We start from the raw sequence: 18,932 nt of genomic DNA, 5'->3' as shown, positions 1-18,932 counted from the left end.
CTCACCGTGTGTCTTGCCTCACTGTGAGAGTCTGTCTTAACAAGATTCTACATGAGTCTGTATCCGCTGACATCGCTCTGCCAATCAGCCCCAGTATGAACATTAAAAAAAAAAAAAAAAAAAAAAAAAAAAAAAAAAAAAAAAAAAAAGCCACAAGAACCCCACCAGAAGTCTTCTGCGATTCTCTCTATAGAGTCACAACAAACCAAGTTCAACTGTGCTATGTAAGGGGGAACCAATACATGCGTGTCGTTAACTAAGAACCCTTCATCACGTCCACTTACATGTTCGCTTTAGCGAAGCATCCTTTCATCTGTGTCTGCTTCCGAGAAATGTTCCTTCACGTGTTTAAGCCAGCAGAACACCATCTGACACAACCAACTTTCTAAAGAAATCATAAATTTCTACTTCACAGCACTGTCCATAAACTGTATTATCCCCCACGGAATGTTCTACCTTCTAATATGTACATATATACTTCTTACATATATTATCTGGTTCCATATTTAGACTGTCCTTCCAGAAATGCAGAAATCTTGATTGGGCCCTGACATGTCTTTTTTCTTATTTTTCTTCCTTAAGTGACAAGGTCTTTGTTGCCCAGGCTGGCCCTGAACTCCCAGTACCTGGGCTAACAGATGCATAAAGCTATACCCAGCTCTCAAACGCTTAGAATGACATAGGGTGTGCGGTAGTGCTGGATAAAGACTTACTAGATGGATGAGTAAATGAAGGAGGAGGCTGTGCCAGGTAGGAGCTAGGTTTGCTGAAGGCGCTGTGGGTTCAGGACTGTCCCCGGATCGCTCCGCCCAGGAGACGCCTACAACCCTTTACCACAGAAGCTCCACCCCATTCTAGGGGATCCGCCCACTTCTAAAGATCCTCCCACCCTGGGTGTCCCGCCTCCGTCTCCCGAGGCTCCACCTCGCCAGGGAGGCTCCTCACGCAGCTTGCCCCGGAAGCTCCGCCCCAGCCTCGAGGCTCTGTTCCCACCCCCCAGGATGTCCCGCCCACTTCCCCTGAGGCTCCGCCCCACTAGGGAGGATCTTTCAGCCCATTTCTCCGGAGGCCTTTTCCTGAAGACTCCGCCTCAATCCGCTTTTCCCTGAGGCCCCGCCCTATCCGGGAATGCCCCTCCCACTTTCCCTGAGGCCCCGCCCACCCAGGAGGCCTGGCCGGCTCCTTCTCGGAGGCCCCGCCCCACCCAGGATGTCCCGCCCACTCCCGTGAAACCCCGCCCCCGGCGCCGCCCGCCTGTCAGCGGGCAGCTGGGCTAGGCTCCGACCTTGTAGCGGCGCAGCGCCGGTTCCGAGCAGAGCGGTGCCCAGAGCGGGCTCGGCGAGAGGCAGGATCCTGTGTCCCCGCGTCCCGGCCACGGGCGTCACCCTCTGACGACTCACCTGGTGGCAGGTAAGGGCCGCCCCCAGCTCTGCGGAGCTCGCAACGGGAACTCGGCTGTTTTTTGACCCTTCTGCGACGCGGTCTTGGAAGTACCTTGCGGGGAGCGTTTGAAGGGGACTCTGGAGGCCTGTGGCCCGGCTTGGAGCTGGTGGCGACCTCTGAGGGCTGCGAGCGCCAGGCCTAGCCTGGGCCAAGCCTTCCCAGCCATCAAGCGGGCCTGTGCGGTCCCAGAGGGCTCCTCCTCGCCTGCCTGAGTTAATTGAGATAGCTGCAAGCGTGGCTGACACTTCCCTGCCCTCCGCCCCACCCCCTGGAGATGGGTGGCCTCCATGACCCTGCTGCAGATGGCGTAGGGACAGGTGTCAGGATCCCCTTGGTTTGCCACCAGGTTCCCTGAGGCCACCTGGCGTCGCCCAGCGGAGCCCCAGTCACAGCAGTGGGATGTGGTGGCCCGAGCAAGGGCGGGAGTCAGGATGGGAGCCATGTGGACCCAGCTTGGGTGTGTCATGTTCTCTAGAGACCCCCCCCCCCCCATACACACAGTATCAAGGCAGTTAGGGACAGCTGAGAGCAGCGGCGACCAGCATCTCCAGGGCTAGGCCCTCAGAATGACAAGCCCGCAGAGTGAGGGGTGAATGGGAGTCACTTGATCCAGGACCTTTCTCTGCAGTTCCTAATTAGCCTGGGCACGCCTTTCCTCCTCCTCCTCCTCCTCCTCCTCCTCCTCCAGAGAGTAAAGTGTGGGGTTTCCCTTGAGCTGTAACAGGCATAGGGACTGTGAACCCCCCAGGGCTCTGGGTCACAGTGCTGGGAGGTACGTGCACCAGGGAAGACCCAAGCTGTTGTGATTGTAATGATAACAACTTCTCTCCTGGCTGTTCCTGATTACTCTTGCTTACAATGGACGGCTGTGGGTACTCCAAGCAGTACCGCTCTGGGGAAAGGGGGTGGGAAAGCCTTCTCAAAGACCCCCCTGTGCTTGGGATGTAGCTCAGTGGAAGAGTTCTCACCTAGCAGGAGCAAGGTCCCGAGTTCTACCCCCAGCACCAATACAAAACACAACCCAGTGGGGCAGGGGTCATTTGCCAGTCCCGTGCCTTGCCTAAGCGTTTGGGGCAAGGCAACTTACCTTGTCTTCCTGGATCGTACTGGCCCCTCGAGCAAGGCCTGCACCACCTCTAGCCACCAGCTTGCCCTTGTCTCTTGGGCCATGCGTATCACCTGTGTGCCCACAGTGTGTCCTCCAATTCCACCTAGCCGTGTGTCCTCAGAGTCCCAGCACGTGGGGGCTAGGCTTGTGCTTCCTGAGTGGCCTTCCTGCCCTCGGCTTTTATCCTGACAATGTGGTGTGGCCTTCCCACCACACTCTGCTCCATAGCTTACTTAACGAGACTAACCTGCCATCCCACTCTCACCCCAGGATTAAAACCTGCCCTAACCTGAGTTGGATTCTGATCTGTGGATGTTTGAATAGATGGGTGGCGCTCTGGGGAGGCAGGGCACCTAGGCACTATAGGTGCTCAGCCTCAAATGACCCCTAGCCAAGCCTCTCTACCTCCCTTCCCGTCTTCATTTTTTGTCACCCGCAAAAAGTGCTTCAGCTAGCCTCTGTTGTGAGCATCCGATGTTAGCATCTGGAGTGTTCTTTCCAGAGGACATGGTCACTTGGGGCTCCTAGGTGTGGGCACCTGGTTAACTTGGGCTGTTGGGGTTGCAGGAAGGAATCCCCCATGACTGACAGTCAAAGGGAGGGAGGCCTGCAGGCTGGCCCCCTTCCTAGGGGGCCCATGCACCCCTGGTGCCCACCCCAGGAAGGCAGTAGTCGGGTGCCTGGCAGGCCTAGTGAAGCCAGCACTTGCTTGGCAGGACGCCTGCGGAGGCGCTAGGCCAGGAGCTTCCCTCTCAGGCTCCGAGTGGAGTTCACCCACTCACACTCCCCAAGGCGTCTGCATTGCAGCATACTGAGCCCAGGAGCTGCATTGGCAGCTCGGACCTAGCAGGGATGGAAGGAAGGCCGGGCCGAGGGAGCCTGCCTGTCTCACTCCTCCTCTCTGCCCTGACCCTACTTGGCCCTGGCTCCCTTTGGAAAGGCAGATGCTGACTAATCAGGCTGTAGCTCTGACACACACTCAGGTCTGCCTGGAAGTGCTGGGGTGACAGAAAAATTAAAAATAAAATAAAACCAAACCAACCCCCCCAAGGCTCTGGACCCTTCATGCCATCTCCGTGCCTCAGACCCTTTCTTGGCATGGGGGAGGGGGCATGTCCACCTGGAAGAGACCGTCATCACGTAGAGAGGCGTGGAGCCCAGACTTTGGAGCTCTGTCTAGCTGTGTGACATGGAGCAGGTCATCTGACCTCTCTGTGCCTCAAGTGTCTAAACCGTAAAATTAGAATATATTTCATGGAAGTCTCACGGTGCCATGCTCATGTGCCCACCAGAGGATGCAGGCTCTTACCAGCGTCACCTCTGCTTCTTGCCTGAGCAACGTCAACTCTTTTCCTTAAAGGAGCACCTCCCATCAGTGTTGGTTGTATCCAGATGTGACTTTGACTGCTCTGCCATTCGTGGGCTGTGGGATGCTGGGTAAATTCTTCCCTAGGCCACATTTTCGCCATCGGTTATGTGGCACTGATGACACTGCAAACCTTGCAAGAGTCATCTTGAGGATAATCTAACACACGAAAAGCAGGCAGTGTGGGGCTTGGCGCCTTCCATAAGCACGCGATGCAGGTACTAGGCGCCCGCTGTATGTCGGGTATGCAGTGCGCACAGGTGGAGGACCCTGGTGCTGGGGTCCTTCACACATGGGTTTCTTTTGGTTTGGGCCCATGTTGGTTGTGTGAAAGGAGCCGGTGACTTTGTCTTCCGGTGCCTCAGTTTCCCCAGATGTAAATGGAGATGCAGACAAACTGACGTCATGTAAAAGGTTAGATCCCTCGACAATTCAAAGTCAGTCCCCATGGTGTGGCCCCCAGAGCAACAGGACTGACTGTCCTGTCGCTTAGCACCTCCCCATCCACACAGGGCTCGGAGCGTTGCCCACTTTATTGATAGGACACCGTTGTTTCCTCTGAGGAAGATCTGATCAGGAGTCAGTCAGTGCTCAGGGGTTCGCCTCAGCCAGATCCTAAACCTACCCTAAACAAGCTCCACCCCCAACCGCAAGATCCACACCTGAGCTCTGGGCTCTCCCAGGCCCTAGTGAGTCCTGGGGGTGGGGGGCGTGTGGGAGGAGCTTCAGTGGTGTTGACAGCAAAAGCAAGAAAAAAAAAAAAACAAGGTCCAGAGCTAGGTGTGAGGGCCAACAGAGGCTGGATCTAAGAGACTCTGGAAACTTCCGAGCAGACACAAAGGTCTTCGGGTTGCCATGGAACCCGAGAGTGTGAAAGGTGAGTTGAGATAGTGTTTGCCGTTGCTATCAGCAGCAGTCAGCATGTGCCAGGCGTGCCAGGCCTGATAGCTAGTCACTGAACTTCACTGCCACCCTCCGCAACCAGAATGGTGAAGACTCCAGGGCCATCTGTTGAGCTCTGCTAATCTCTGTGTCACCTCCTCAGTGGGGGCCAAGTCCTCCAGGTGGTCCCCACTGCCCCCTACTTCCCAGTGCCTGAGCTCCCCTTTTCTCAGGGTATACACTCCTGCCTCAGGGCCCAGGCCTTCTCTTCGGGCCCAGGCCTTCTCTTCCCCCTGTCCAAAATGCTTTCCCCAGCGTGTCCTTGGGGCTGATTCTTTCCTCTCTGTCTCTGTTTGTCTCTCTGTTTTCCTCCCTCCCTCCCTCCCTCCCTCCCTCGTGTGTGTGTGTGTGTGTGTGTGTGTGTGTGTGTGTGTGTGTGTAGGACATTAAACAGGGCCTCATAGCGTTAGCAAGCATTCTAACCTTGACTTAACCCTATACTATCTCTTAAATTTAACACTGGGTCTCACTAAGTTGCCCAGGCTACCCTGAGTTTGCCGACCTCCTGCTAGAATCCCAGGCCCTGCCCCCTCAGCTTCTTCCAAGTCTTGCTCGCTTGTCTCCTCCCCTTCCATCCCCCTTTCTCGTTTCACCGGCTTCATTCTTAGCATCAGGACCAGTCCTCTCTTTCTTTTTCTTATTTATTTATTTATTATATATAAATGCACTGTAGCTGTGGGAGCCACCATGTGGTCTTGAACTCAAGACCTTCAGAAGAGCAGTCGGTGCTCTTAACCACTGAGCCATCTCTCCAGCCCCTCTCTTTTAAGATTGCTTACCTACCTGGCTGTGTGCACACCACATGCATTCCGTGCCCAAGGGGGCCAGAGGAGGACATCGGACCTCCTGGAATTGGCGTTATAGATGGCGTTTAGTGTGGGTATTGGGAATCAAAGCTGGGTCCTTTGGGAGAGCTGCTTGCCCAGCCCCGTCAGCCCCTTTTGAATCTCCCTCCTGTAGAGGGAGGCCATCTTCATAGAAGCAGAGATCTTGTACTCTGTGCACAGTGTTTCTTGTTTCTCTTTGTTGTCTGCGTGTGTGTGTGTGTGTGTGTGTGTGTGCACTGCCCAAGGGTGTTCATGTGTATCTGCGTGTGTGCACATGAGTGAGCTTCAGAGGTTGACGCCAGCCATCTTTCTCCATTGCTCCTCACCTTTGATAACGATTATTTTTATTTGTGTGCGTGCGTGTGTGTGTGTGTGTGTGTGTGTGTGTGTGTGTGTGTGCCTGCATGAGTTTATGTGTAGCATGTGTGAGCAGGAGCCTGTGGTGTCCAGAGGGCATCAGATCCTGGGGAGGGGACGTTACAGGTGGTTGTGGGCCACCTGTTGCAGGCGCTGGGTCCTCCGCAGGCGCAACAGTTAATAACTGCTCATTGTTGAGCCATCTCTGTAGCCCTCTGCCTCTCACTGAACATGGAGCTCAGCGACTCTGGCTGGTCATTGAACTCCAGGATCCACCTGTCTCCGACATACACCCCACCCTCTGGGACTTCTGTGGGTCCTGGGGATTCAACTCAACTCCTCATGCTTACACAGCAAGCACTCTGCTCACTGAGCCATTCATTTTCCCTAGACCCTGTTTTCGTTTTCATTTCCTTTCTTATTTATTAAAGATTTATTTATTATTATATCTAAGTACACTGTAGCTGTCCTCAGATGCACCAGAAGAGGGCGTCAGATCTCATTACAGATGGTTGTGAGCTACCATGTGGTTGTGGGATTTGAACTCAGAACCTTCGGAAGAACAGTCAGTGCTCTTAACCACTGAGCCATCTCTCCAGCCCCTCATTTTCTTGTTTTCTTTCTCTGTAGCCCAGGCTAACCCCAGACTCAAACTCGGGGCAGTCCTCCTTGCTTCAGCTTCTGGAGGGGAGTGTGGGGGTTAGAGGCCCGAGTCACCACACCTGCCTCAATTTTTATTCATCGCTAAATCCCAAACTCAAGGAACAGAGTCACGCCTACAGCAGATGTGAAATAAACATCCCTTGCATGAGAAGACCCTCCACCATCCGGGGAAATCACTGTCATGACCAGACTCGCTCGGGGTCGTGCAGCCCCAGGAACACAGCTGAAGCCCCTCGCCCTGATGCTTTCTCTCTGATGCCCCACAGGTGTGGCCCCGCCCAGCTGTCAGTGATGGCCTTGCCCCGGTGAGCCAAACCCTGCCCTTCTCACCCACCGGCCACCAGCCAGCAGGATGAGGCTGTGGAAGGCGGTAGTAGTGACGCTGGCCTTCGTGAGCATGGACGTCGGGGTGACCACGGCCATCTACGCCTTCAGTCACCTGGACCGCAGCCTGCTGGAGGACATCCGACACTTTAACATCTTCGACTCGGTGCTGGACCTCTGGGCTGCCTGCCTGTACCGCAGCTGCCTGCTGCTGGGGGCTACCATAGGCGTGGCCAAGAACAGCGCTCTGGGGCCAAGGCGCCTGCGGGCCTCGTGGCTCGTCATCACCCTCGTGTGCCTCTTTGTGGGCATCTATGCCATGGCCAAACTGCTACTCTTCTCAGAAGTGCGCAGGCCCATCCGGGACCCATGGTTCTGGGCGCTCTTCGTGTGGACCTACATCTCACTGGCTGCCTCCTTTCTGCTGTGGGGGCTGCTGGCCACTGTGCGGCCGGATGCCGAGGCCCTGGAGCCGGGGAATGAGGGCTTCCACGGGGAGGGTGGGGCCCCTGCTGAGCAGGCCTCGGGAGCCACACTACAGAAGCTGCTGTCCTACACAAAGCCTGACGTGGCCTTCCTAGTAGCTGCTTCCTTCTTCCTCATCGTCGCAGCTCTGGGTAAGTGGGGCTTCGGGTCTGACCACGCTGAGCCTTGGTCTCCAGGGATGCGCTTGAAGGATGCTTAGCAACGTCTTCCCTCTCAAATGTGTAGCTGTTTACTTAGGTGGTTTACACCGCTGGGAGACCCAGAAGGCATGGGTATGGTGTCTTACCCCGCTTGCCTTCTCAGCATCTGAGAGACTGAGGAAGGAGGATTGTTGAGAGGTTTTGGCCTGCTTGGGCAAAGAGAAGGCCTTTGTCTCAAAAATACAGAGAAAGGAGCTAGAGAGATGGCTCAGAGGTTAAGAGCATTGGCTGCTCTTCCAGAGGTCCTGAGTTCAATTCCCAGTGACCACATGGTGGCTCACAACCATCTGTAATGGGATCTGATGCCCTCTTCTGGTGTGTCTGAAGACAGCTACAGTGTACTCATACATAAGATAAATAAATCTCTTTCTAAAAAATACAAAGAAGCTGGGCAGTGGTGGCACATGCCTTTAATCCCAGCACTTGGGAGGCAGAGGCAGGTGGATTTCTGAATTCGAGGCCAGCCTGGTCTACAGAGTGAATTCCAGGACAGCCAGGACTACACAGAGAAACCCTGTCTTGAAAAAAACCAAAACCAAACCAAAAAACAAAGAAGATGTGGAAAGGCAAAAGTTTAGTTAATTCTACCCGATTGCCCGAATCATTCCGGCCCAGGACTAACCAGAGAAGGTTATATAGACTTCTATATGGGCAGGAGATCTATTCATTCCCTCGTCTCCTGTGTACACACACATATATGTGTTCATGTTCTTGTGTGTACGCAGAGATCAGCATGTGTATCATCATCAATGACCCCCCCCACCTTATTATTGAGACAAAAGCACTCTGAACCTGGAACTCACTGATTGGCTCGAGGAGCTGTTAGTCACCCCAGGATCCTCCTGTCTCCACCTCCCCTGCAGTGGGATTATAGCTGCCACGCTCAGCCTTTGCACACTGAGAGCCATCTCCCCAGGCGAGCCCTCATCCTCTTTTTGGGGTTTGCCAGCGTAGCTCCCCGAACATCACTCCTCACCTGCGCATACTGGTTGGATTCTTGGTTGTTTTTCTAATGTCTCCTGGACATCCGCACCCCCCACCCCAACATTATTTTCTCTGCCTGCATAGAATTCTACAGTGTGTGGTAGCATAGATCTTTCCTGATCTGTCTCCCGTTACATGAGCTTGTCTCATGTGACTGAACGGAGTCAAAGGGGGAGAAGTGTGTCTTGGTTTGAAAGTTAGGTGTCTGGTGCTGTAGGCCTGCTCCTCCCCCGAAGCATGGGCAGGAAGGGGGTATCCCAGTGGCAGGGCCTGGGGTCTCAGTGAGCTGTGTGACCTGGTCTATCAACCTTTTTGAACCATACCTCTCTCTTGTGGGGAATGGCGAGCACAGGGCTTGGTACATCGTGGTGGGTGTCCAGGAATTCACAGGGACAGACCCTGGGGGCAGTGACACGGTCAGAGTAGTCTCAAAGAAGGCCAGTGAACCTGAGCTGGCAGATGCTGTCACCTTTACATCCAGACTCCCTTTACCCCAAACCCTCCCTCACCGCCTCACCCCCCCCAGTCCCCTCAGTTCCTCCCCTTAGAGTCTGCGTGATACGAGGCAGCTACTCAGCCTCTGCTTGTTGGTCTCTGTGTTTATAAAGCAGGGGTACAGTCCCCACTTCGATCAGCTGTGTTGCTGTGACAGTGCCCAGGACAACAGCTTGAGGGGAGAAAGACTAGCTTGGCTCCTGGAATCCGGTTCCAGCTATGGTCATCTGGGTTCGTGGATACGGGATCTATAGAGAACCAGAGCATCAGGGCCAGAGTGTAGTGGAACAGGGCTGCTCACTTGATGGTGGCCAGGAAGAAGACAGACAGATGGGGGGGGGGGGGCGGGGAAGGGGAGAGAAAGGCACACTGGCCATGACTGAGCCCAGCCCGGGAGGGTTGCGAGCCTCCATCACACAAGTTTTTGAGGGGATATAAAAACTAAACCACAGTCCCCGTGGTATTGAGGGACAGGGAGTGAGCCGGTGAGCTAAGAAGATAAAATACCTCCGGTGAATCTTGGCACGGGGAGCACGAACTTTAGCCTTGAGTGGCTGTGAACTCCAGGCCGACCCGTTCTGTTTAGCCAGCTGCTTCTGCACTCTCTTCAAGGCCCCAGGTCCCTGCTTGGTTAGCCATCTTGGATTCATTCATCTCTCTTTGCCCCTCAGCCATTGTGTTGGTGACATTTTCAGGTCTGACTCACCCTGCGTGCTGATCGCTGGAGCCAGATGTCACTCCATGACCTTGTCCCTATGCCTGTGGTGGCCCCGTGTTGCCGAGGGGGGCACTGGTGTACTACAGGGCCTCTGGGTTGCATCAGGCCAAGGGCTCAGTCTGAGTCAGACTCAGGAGTACTGATGCCCAGCCAGCGGAGGCTCAGTTTCCCGCCCTGCAGCGGTGTTGCTGTCAGTGCTGAGAGATATAAGCAGGGCACCGGGCGCGGGTGCACAGCCGGTGTGAGGTGCCATCTCTATAGACCACACTAGTCTTGAACTCACAGAGCTGGAGATCCTCCTGCCTCTGCCTGCTGAATGCCCTGAGCATCAGTGCCGACTCTCATTGTCAGGATTCTTTTTACTTTTATTTTCTGAGATGGGGTCTTTTCTATAGCCTTGGCTGTCCCACAAAGATTCCTTTATTGTTTTACAATCACATTTTAAATTTATTTATTTATTTGCGGGAGGGGCTGGTTGAGCAGATGCCGCGCACTGTAAGTGGCATTCTGAGGACAACTTAAGAGAGTTGGTCAGTCAGTCCTCTCCTTCCACCATGTAGACCCCAGCTGTCAGGCTTGGTGGCTAGAGCTTCCCCGCTGAGCCATCTCACTGGCTCAGTGTTCTCTTCTGTTTGTTTTCCACTTTTATGTATGTGTGCACATGCGTGTGGCACTTGTGTGGGTGAGGTAGAGGTCAGACACTGACGTTTGCTGCCTACCTCAGCTTCTACCTTACCTTTTGAGACAAGGTCTCTCACCGAACCTGGAGCTCATTCATTCAGCTGGGTTGGCTGGCGAGTGCCAGTCCTGGGTCACATGCCACCACGCTGAGCTGTCTACGTGGGTGGCAGGGGTCTGAACTCAAGCTTGTATGGCAAGCCCTGTACCAGTTTCTTAGCTCCTGGTTATCTGTGGCTTTCTCTTTCAGACAGGACCTCGGGTAATCCTGGCTGGCCTTGAACTCCTGGTCTCCTTGCCCCCACCTCCCAAGTGAGCATATAGGCATGTGCTATACCGCACCTGGCTTGCTATTCGGGACAGGGTCTTCTTAGATCACGGAGGCTCCCCCTCACCTTGAAATGCTCCCACCTCGCCTCCTGAGCAGTGTAAAGTAGGATTCCTGCATTGGGTTTCTTGGCATCTCGACTGTAGAAATGTGGGCAAGCTCAGAGCTCCAGGCTCCTCCTCTGTGGAAAGAAGTCATTTCCACAAATAGCAAGAACAAAAATACCAAGCCCGTAAGAACACCGGGTGACATTTGGGACTTGGAGGAGATAAAGGAACAGATGTCTGAGGTAAGGTGTGCTCTAGGCAGCTGTGCACAGGTCCTAAGGCAGAAGGTACCCGGTTGTTAGAGAGACACCGAGGCTAGTGGGGCTGGAAGGAGGGTGAGCGGGGTGAGGCAGAGTCCCGTGCTTTCCTGCATGGGCTGCCACGAGTCTTTGCAACAACCTTGACTCCGACCGGAGAAACCTGGGAGTGAATGGGCTGGGTTGAGCTGAGATGGACAAGATCTGAGGTGAGTCCCAAGGTGGGGAGCAGTCCCTGAGACATTCCAGGCGAGATGGGTGACTTAGGGCAGGGCGGGACGACTGAGGCAGCAGCAGAGGTCAGATGCCCCTGAAGCCTCGTGTAGGATTCGGAGTGTCCGTGACGCTTACAGGTTACTCAGAAAGGTTTGCCCTGTACCCCCAGCACACAAGACCACACTCATCAGACTCAGGATTCCACAAGGTTTTCTTCCCTGTGGGTAAACTGAGGGAGAGCTTCAGGTCAGGGCTAAGCCAGCTGCATCTGGAAACCCCATCTGGCCGAGCTAGCCTGCTCCCTCAAGGTGCCTGCCCCTCATCCAGCAGAGGGCGCCATTTCCCCACAGAAGGCCAGAGTGCAAGCTGATGTGCATGGAGAACCTACCTGGGTCCAGCCTCAAGCCCAGCTCAGCCTAAGCAAATTGCAGCGAGAACACCCCGAGGAGACAGAGACCCGACCTTGAGGGGCTGGGCTTCTGCACTGACCATCTTGTGAGAGTGGGCATTCCAGAATATTGGGAGGCAGGCGCTTTGGCTATCCTGGGGTACAATCAGTCCGGCAGCCTTGGAGCAGGTGAGGGCTAGTGTGCCACCCAGGGCTGGGGCTTAGCCCTATCCCCACTGCCAGAAACCAGAGGCGCTGCCAAGTGAGCATGGCAGGGTCCTTAGAGAATAGGAGCTGTGCCCATGCCCCTACAGATCATCCCCCAGGGCAGCTGCAGGAGAAGCAGGGCAGGGCTTCCAACACCTCAAAGCCCACCTCCCACAGAGGCGCTCTTCCGTGTGGGAACTTGTGTTGACTCTCAGCCATCCCTCTCCGGTGCTCTGTGACCCACTGAGTCAGCAGGGTGAAGACACAGGAAGCCCATGGATGAGAACACCCTGCCAGCCCTAGAGCACCACCCCTCAGAGGGGTGGGACCAGCACAGCCTGGAGCCGTGCCAGCCGCAAGGTCTTCCTGGTTCTAGAAGGTGGACGCCACACCTGGAAGAGGGAAATGACCTTTGGCATCCCTCGGCTGCTGCTGCTGAGTTTTGTGGCCTATGTGGGTGACATCCAGACCCGTGACAGGCCCAACTGGAGGGAATGAGGTGGCTTCGAATGCCTGGCACCCAGGTGTCATCAGTGTCACGTTATGTGTTCTCTGAAGAGAGAGAGGTGTATTCGTTTTCTTCTCTGAGTTGACCTGGGCTCCCAGTTGAGGGCACAGGCCCCACATCTTGGTGGGGAAGTCATGGCTCAGGCACACGATGCCGAAGGTCACATGGCATCGGTCTGGAAAGTAGAGTTGAGCACTGGTGTTGCTCGCCTCATTAGACCCAGTCAGGGACCCCTGCCCATGGAGCACTGTAGCCCATGTTGTGGTGTGTCTTCCCACCACCCGTCTAGAAACTCCCTCCGGCCACTCCCAGAGGTTTGTTTCCATGATGGCTAAGTCCCATCCAGTTGACAGTTTAACCACAGCAGGGACAAGCAGGCACTCAAAGAACAGACCTTGGATTGGGTGAGCAGAGACACTGGGGGCTAGGGGCTCCCCGCCCCACTGAACCTGCCCTGTCCTCCCCCCCCCAACAGGTGAGACCTTCCTGCCCTACTACACTGGCCGGGCCATTGACAGCATTGTGATCCAGAAGAGCATGGACCAATTCACCACGGCTGTTGTCGTCGTTTGCCTGCTGGCCATCGGCAGGTAGCCACCCAACCCATACACGTCACTCCTGCAGGAGGGAGGGCAGGAGGGAGGGCAGGGGGGAGGGCAGGAGGGAGCAGGGCCAGCCCAGCACCGCAGCAACCACCCAGACTGACATCGGAACCCTTTGGTTGGGACGCATCCTAGAGCCATACCCTCTTGTCTCTGAAAATGGCTCCAGTCCCCTGAAGATAGCTCTCTCTCTCCCTGGCTGGTCGGTGAACAGCTCAAAGGATTGGCTTTCTACTCTGCTGTAGAAGGGTCTGGCTGCCAGTGTTAAGTCCTTTACCCTTGCTATAGGACTTACTGGGGAGTGAGGAGGTCTAGACCTGGATGTCATTCCTACAGAGTGGCCTGTCCTCTGTCCTTGGGGAGGAGGGGCTGCAGGTGGGTGGTGCTGCCTGCCGGAAGGACACCGGCTATACCGTCTCTCATCTTCAATCAGCTCATTGGCCGCAGGTATTCGGGGCGGTATTTTCACCCTCGTATTTGCCAGACTGAACATTCGCCTCCGGAACTGTCTCTTCCGCTCACTGGTGTCACAGGAGACAAGCTTCTTTGATGAGAACCGCACAGGTTGGTCCCTCCTGGGGACTTTGGGTGTCCAGGGTGAGCTAGTTTCCTGTGGGCCCCCCAACAGCTGTGTGGCTTGCCCCACCAGCACTTCCTGTGGTCCAGTTCCGGGTGAAGCCCTGGGGCCACCACAGGACCCTGGCCAGGCCTCTTGAGCTCTCTGCAGTGACCAGGGCCTCTCTTGTCTAGTGCTGCCCAAGAGGGAGGCCTGCAGAGGCCCAGTTCCTGTGGACCGAGTGATGGGTGGGAAGAGTTAGTAGGGATAGAAACAGCATGCCCGCCATGGTCCCAAGCACTGGGCCAGGCCACACCTGTCCCACCCCTCCTGAGCAGGGACCATTTCCCTCCTGTAGTTGCCGCCCCATGGCTGTTGCAAGGCGTCTTCTAGTCCAGCATCCCACAGTGTGTGAGCAACGCTGCTATGCGTTTCTCTCGGAGCTCGAGGCTGCGTCTGAGGTGGGCGTGGGGGTGTTTACCCACTCTGCCAGTGAGGCCTAGCAGGGAGAAGTTTGGAATCTGGCTGTGGTGGGCACATGCGCTGTCATGTTGGCCTTCCCCAGCTGACCTTCAGCCAATTTCCACTCGGTGGACAGGCAGGCACCTCATACGACATGCTGCAACCATGTGTGGTACAGGTGGCCTCAAACAAAACAAAGAAAAAAAGAAAACGGTACCAGGGCTTGTCTTCCAGAAGTGCTCCCCATCATCCCCAAATAGCATAGTGGGGGAGAGGTCTGACTCCTATTACCCATCTCAGAAGCCCCTTAGCGTCCCCTCTGCACCCCCCGGCAGCTCTGGGCATCCTTGCCACAGAGGGCTGAGTGCCTGTGTTCCAGGGGACCTCATCTCCCGCCTCACCTCTGACACCACCATGGTCAGCGACCTGGTCTCCCAGAACATCAACATCTTCCTGAGGAACACGGTCAAGGTCACGGGCGTGGTGGTCTTCATGTTCAGCCTCTCCTGGCAGCTCTCCCTGGTCACCTTCATGGGCTTCCCCATCATCATGATGGTGTCCAACATCTATGGCAAGTACTACAAGGTAAGCAGATGGCGTCTGGCCCCTGGCAGTGCCTCGGAGGCTACACGAGGCTGTTCTGAGGCAGTCTGTGTTCAATCACTGTCTTCACTTGGTCACCGGGATCTCCTGAGGCACTGGGAAGCAGTGAAGCGGGCTGCTAGTGACAACTTTAGGTATCAGCCAGGCACAGTGGTCACACCCATCATCCCAGCACGTAAGGTCGAGGACTGCCACTACACATTCAGACCCACCTTAGCCAGAGAGGAGGCCCTGGTAGGAACCGAGGACACAAAGCTCTGTGGTAGGAATCTCCCTGCCCCTGCCTTCCTTCCTTCTCATTGGCCTCTACCTCTGCCCACCTCAGGCCCCACCTCTAAGTGGGTAGAGCCTTAAAACAATTTGTTTAGGGTCTACCATCTTTACAAAGCACACGTACCACCTGCAGCCAGAGGTGACCTGGCCTGCTAGAGGTCCAAGGAGTAAAGGCACCGCTGTGCAAACTTGGGGACCTGAGTCCAATCCCCAGAGTCCACGGAAAAGGCAGAAGGACATAATCGACTCCATAAAGCTGACCCATGCCAGGGGACTTCTGCCCATATCCCTAACACACACACACACACCCCAGACGTGACTTGGGACCCCCCCTCTCCCAGGTGCAGTGTGCCTTTTTTCTGCTGTGACCAAGTGTGACATTCAGGTCATGGAAGCAGCTCTATAGGAAGGACACACTCGTGCCTGCTCTGGCAGCTGTTGTGTTCGTTACTGCAGAGCGGACTGCCGCAGGCCTGCCTCCCCTCTGAAGCCGTGTGCTGCTGATAAACGCTGTCCCTTAGTGCTCGCCGCTTCCCATACTGTGTGCAGCCTGAGCAACAGCCCGGAACGACTATCCTGGCGCCAGCGCGGGGCCGGGTGCGGACGCTCCTTCCCTAGAGCTAACTGTAGTCCATGTGTGGTCAGTGGTCTCACTCAATGTCAGTGGGGGCCCTGCTTCACTGCTCTCCCCAGTGCTGGGCACTGTGAGTGACGTAAGAGTCTCCCAGCCCCCCCAGGAGCTCTTCTGGGTTTGCTCTCTTGAGTCCGTCTCATCAGTTAGGAGGAGATGGGGCTGGGGTGGACAGAATGGGGTGGAGGTGCGCTCAGAGGGACAGTGAGGTTGCCCTGCCCATCCCTGTGCACAGAGGCTCTCCAAGGAGGTCCAGAGCGCCCTGGCCAGAGCCAGCACCACGGCCGAGGAGACCATCAGCGCCATGAAGACGGTACGCAGCTTTGCCAACGAGGAGGAGGAGGCCGAGGTGTTCCTGCGGAAGCTGCAGCAGGTGTACAAGCTCAACAGGAAGGAGGCAGCGGCCTACATGTCCTACGTCTGGGGCAGTGGGGTACGTGTGGTCAGACGTCGGGGGTGAGTGGATGGGCGTCCAGATAGGGATCCCATGCTTGGGTGACAGTCCAGGTCCCCACATGTGGGTGTCAAGTCATCAGAATCTTTCCCGGAAAGACCATAGTGCCCTTCCTTCAGAGGCCTCTGTCCCCCCTGCAAGGTGGCTGGGCCAGCAGGAACATGTATCCTCAGGCTAGCTAGGACCTAGGCTGTCCTGAAAGGGTGGGGGCAGGGAGATAGTTTCTTTGGAGGAAGTAGCTGGGGGGGGGGGTACAGGGAAGCCAGGAGGCAAGGACTACTCAGGTGCCACTACCTGAGACACTACCCCCTAAAAATGCCTGCGGACCCTCTGTCAGCTCATCCACAGCTGGCCACCGTCTGCCATACACAAGGACACTTGTCCCGCTGCTGGACTTCACTCTGGCTTGGGGTGGGGAAGGGCCTCTGGGGATCCTGGGAAGGTTGTGGGTTGTTTCATCCCTCAGACACCCCACCCCCAAATCCGCAGCAAAGGTCCCCAAGATGCTGCCCTTCAGGCACATACCTGAAGGAACAGAAAGGCCTCTCCTGCCTGCTCTGGCTGCTGTGTGGCCTTCTTGGCGCCCCAACCTCTCTGAGTCCTGCTGTCTGCGGTGAGAATGAGCAGGCCTGCCTGGCCCAGCAGAGGAACTTGAAGGTGGCATGTGCCAGCCAGGGCCTTACAAAGACAGCCTTGTTCTGCTGCCAAGCCCACGGCCTGCTCCAGCTAGGGGCCCTTGTAGGGAGCTGCTGGGGGAGGGGCATGAGTGACAGATGGGGCAGTGGAGTTTCCGTTGGTGTTCAGCGCTTCTAAGGCTGCCCTCCAGCACCCAGGGAGATGGTTTAGTGGGAACAGACACTGTCACCAAGCCCGGTGACCCGAAGTCCTCTCCTCAAGCTTCTCTTCTGTCTCCCTGGTCTTACAGGGGACAGACTTGGGGACAGAGTAGAGGGCAGGGCCCAGGGCTGGCTAGGGCGGGGAAGCATACGTAAGCCATGCCCATCTCCTTCCGTGCAGCTCACACTCCTGGTGGTCCAGGTCAGCATCCTCTACTATGGGGGCCACCTAGTCATCTCGGGGCAGATGAGCAGCGGCAACCTCATCGCCTTCATCATCTATGAGTTTGTCCTGGGAGACTGCATGGAGGTGAGGGGCAGCCATGGGAGGGCGGGGGTGTGAGGCGAGAGCAGGTTCCGGTTTCTCAGGGGTGGGTAGGTTTGAGCCAAGCAGAGTGCATGGAAGATGGCAGTGAGACCCATCCCAGAACAATAGGGCACCTCTAGGAAAAGTGTCGGAGAAGCAACCACTGGGCTGGCACAAACGATGAACAGGTGGAGCCCTTACAGGCGCGTTGCGTGTGTGTTGTGAGCGCCCACTGACTTCACAGCAACCACGTGCCATCTTGGTGTCACCTCGGTCCCCAAGATGGACATAACTATGACAGTACCTCAAGGGCTGCACACAGGAGCCAGGCAGACATCTTCCACCCATACTCTGCTGCCACATCCCTCAGCGTGAGGTGGGGCAAAATATTTGCACTCTCTTGTTTCTGAGAGAAGCCACCTCATTGCTTAAAAGCACTCGGTGGAGACCACTTCTGTTTTGGTCCATGTTTACACTGGGTGTGCTTGTAGCACTTGTAGGATGTATACGGAGTATCCATTAAGACCCATATTAAAGATTAAATTAGGGCTGAGGCTGGCTTTCTTGGCAGAGTGCTTGCTGAGCATGCATGGCTCTGGGCTCTATCCCCAGCTCAGTGAGGCGTGCTGCTGTGGAGCGCCACCAAAGCGCTTGAGAGGTGGAAGCGGGAGGGTGGGAGGCAGAGCAGGGGACTAACAGCTGGCAGGCTGGGCATCAAGTCAGAGTCCCCAACACGCATCTGGGATGTCTCCAAGGTTCTGTGGTGTCCCCGGAGGGAGGGGACCCAGGCTGATCACATCATGGCTTGCCTTTTGTGGACTTCCTTCCCCTCCCCCAACACCTAGTGGGGCATCAGGCACACCTTTAACCCCGGACGCAGAGACAGGTGGGTCAGCCTGGTCAAATGGTAAAGTCCTGTCTCAAAGGATCACCTTCAACTACATGTTGAGTTGTTTGAAACGGTCTGGGTGGACGATTTGAGGCCTAGAAAAAAAAATTGCCAGCTTGTCACGTGCCTTTTAATCCCAGCTCTCGGGAGGCAGAGGCCCAAAGATCTCTGGGAGTTCAAGGCCAGCCTTCTTTACTTATGGAGTTCCAGGATAGCCTTTGTCTTTACGGGGTGGGGGTGGGGAGAGAAACTTAGAACCCGCAGTGGCAGCCAGAGGGCTGTCGGTGGGACCAGAATGTGTGTCTTCCCTGCAGTCCGTGGGCTCCGTCTACAGTGGCCTGATGCAGGGAGTGGGGGCCGCCGAGAAGGTGTTCGAGTTCATCGACCGGCAGCCCACCATGGTGCATGATGGAAGCCTGGCCCCCGACCACCTCGAGGGCAGGGTGGACTTTGAGAATGTCACCTTCACCTACCGCACTCGGCCCCACACGCAGGTTCTACAGGTAAGAGCTGCTCAAGGTCTACCAGAACCATCCCACGCCTTGGTTGTGAGGCCAGAAGCAAGAGAGGCAAGGGCTCCACTGAGAGCCCGCTCATTAACCCTCCAGTAAGAGATGCTGGAGAGGGCCGGTGATGTGTCACACAAGTGTTACACGGAGAGTGCCTGCCTAGTGGGAACCAGGCCCAGCTTCCATCCCCAGTACCAAAGGCAAAGGGATTGTGTGTGATGGCAGTGCGGGGCTTCTTCTTCTTCTTCTTCTTCTTCTTTTTTTTTTG

At 55.9% G+C, this 18,932-nt stretch overlaps 1 protein-coding gene across 3 annotated transcripts in view; it reads left to right on the top strand.

Annotated features, from left to right (window-relative positions):
- The window catches only part of Abcb9 (ATP binding cassette subfamily B member 9), a 46,560-nt gene that overhangs the window by 13,504 nt on the left and 14,124 nt on the right, over positions 1–18,932 (top strand). Inside the window, exons 1-8 of one of the 3 annotated variants that reach the window (XM_021186943.1) lie at positions 1,257–1,410; positions 6,973–7,647; positions 13,018–13,132; positions 13,578–13,708; positions 14,542–14,747; positions 15,905–16,102; positions 17,141–17,269; positions 18,470–18,658. In XM_021186943.1, the coding sequence (XP_021042602.1) occupies positions 7,059–7,647; positions 13,018–13,132; positions 13,578–13,708; positions 14,542–14,747; positions 15,905–16,102; positions 17,141–17,269; positions 18,470–18,658 (1,557 nt within the window). In that variant the 5' untranslated portion in view covers positions 1,257–1,410; positions 6,973–7,058. Of the gene's footprint in view, positions 1–1,256; positions 1,411–6,972; positions 7,648–13,017; positions 13,133–13,577; positions 13,709–14,058; positions 14,748–15,904; positions 16,103–17,140; positions 17,270–18,469; positions 18,659–18,932 lie in introns of those variants that run through there. The other 2 variants (XM_029533831.1, XM_029533833.1) reach the window with 2 other exon arrangements.

This window comes from Mus pahari, chromosome 23 (assembly GCF_900095145.1).
Source record: "Mus pahari chromosome 23, PAHARI_EIJ_v1.1, whole genome shotgun sequence".
Classification (NCBI taxonomy): domain Eukaryota; kingdom Metazoa; phylum Chordata; class Mammalia; order Rodentia; family Muridae; genus Mus; species Mus pahari.
Note: the sequence above shows the minus strand (reverse complement) of the source record. Positions and strands in the feature narration are given on the sequence as shown.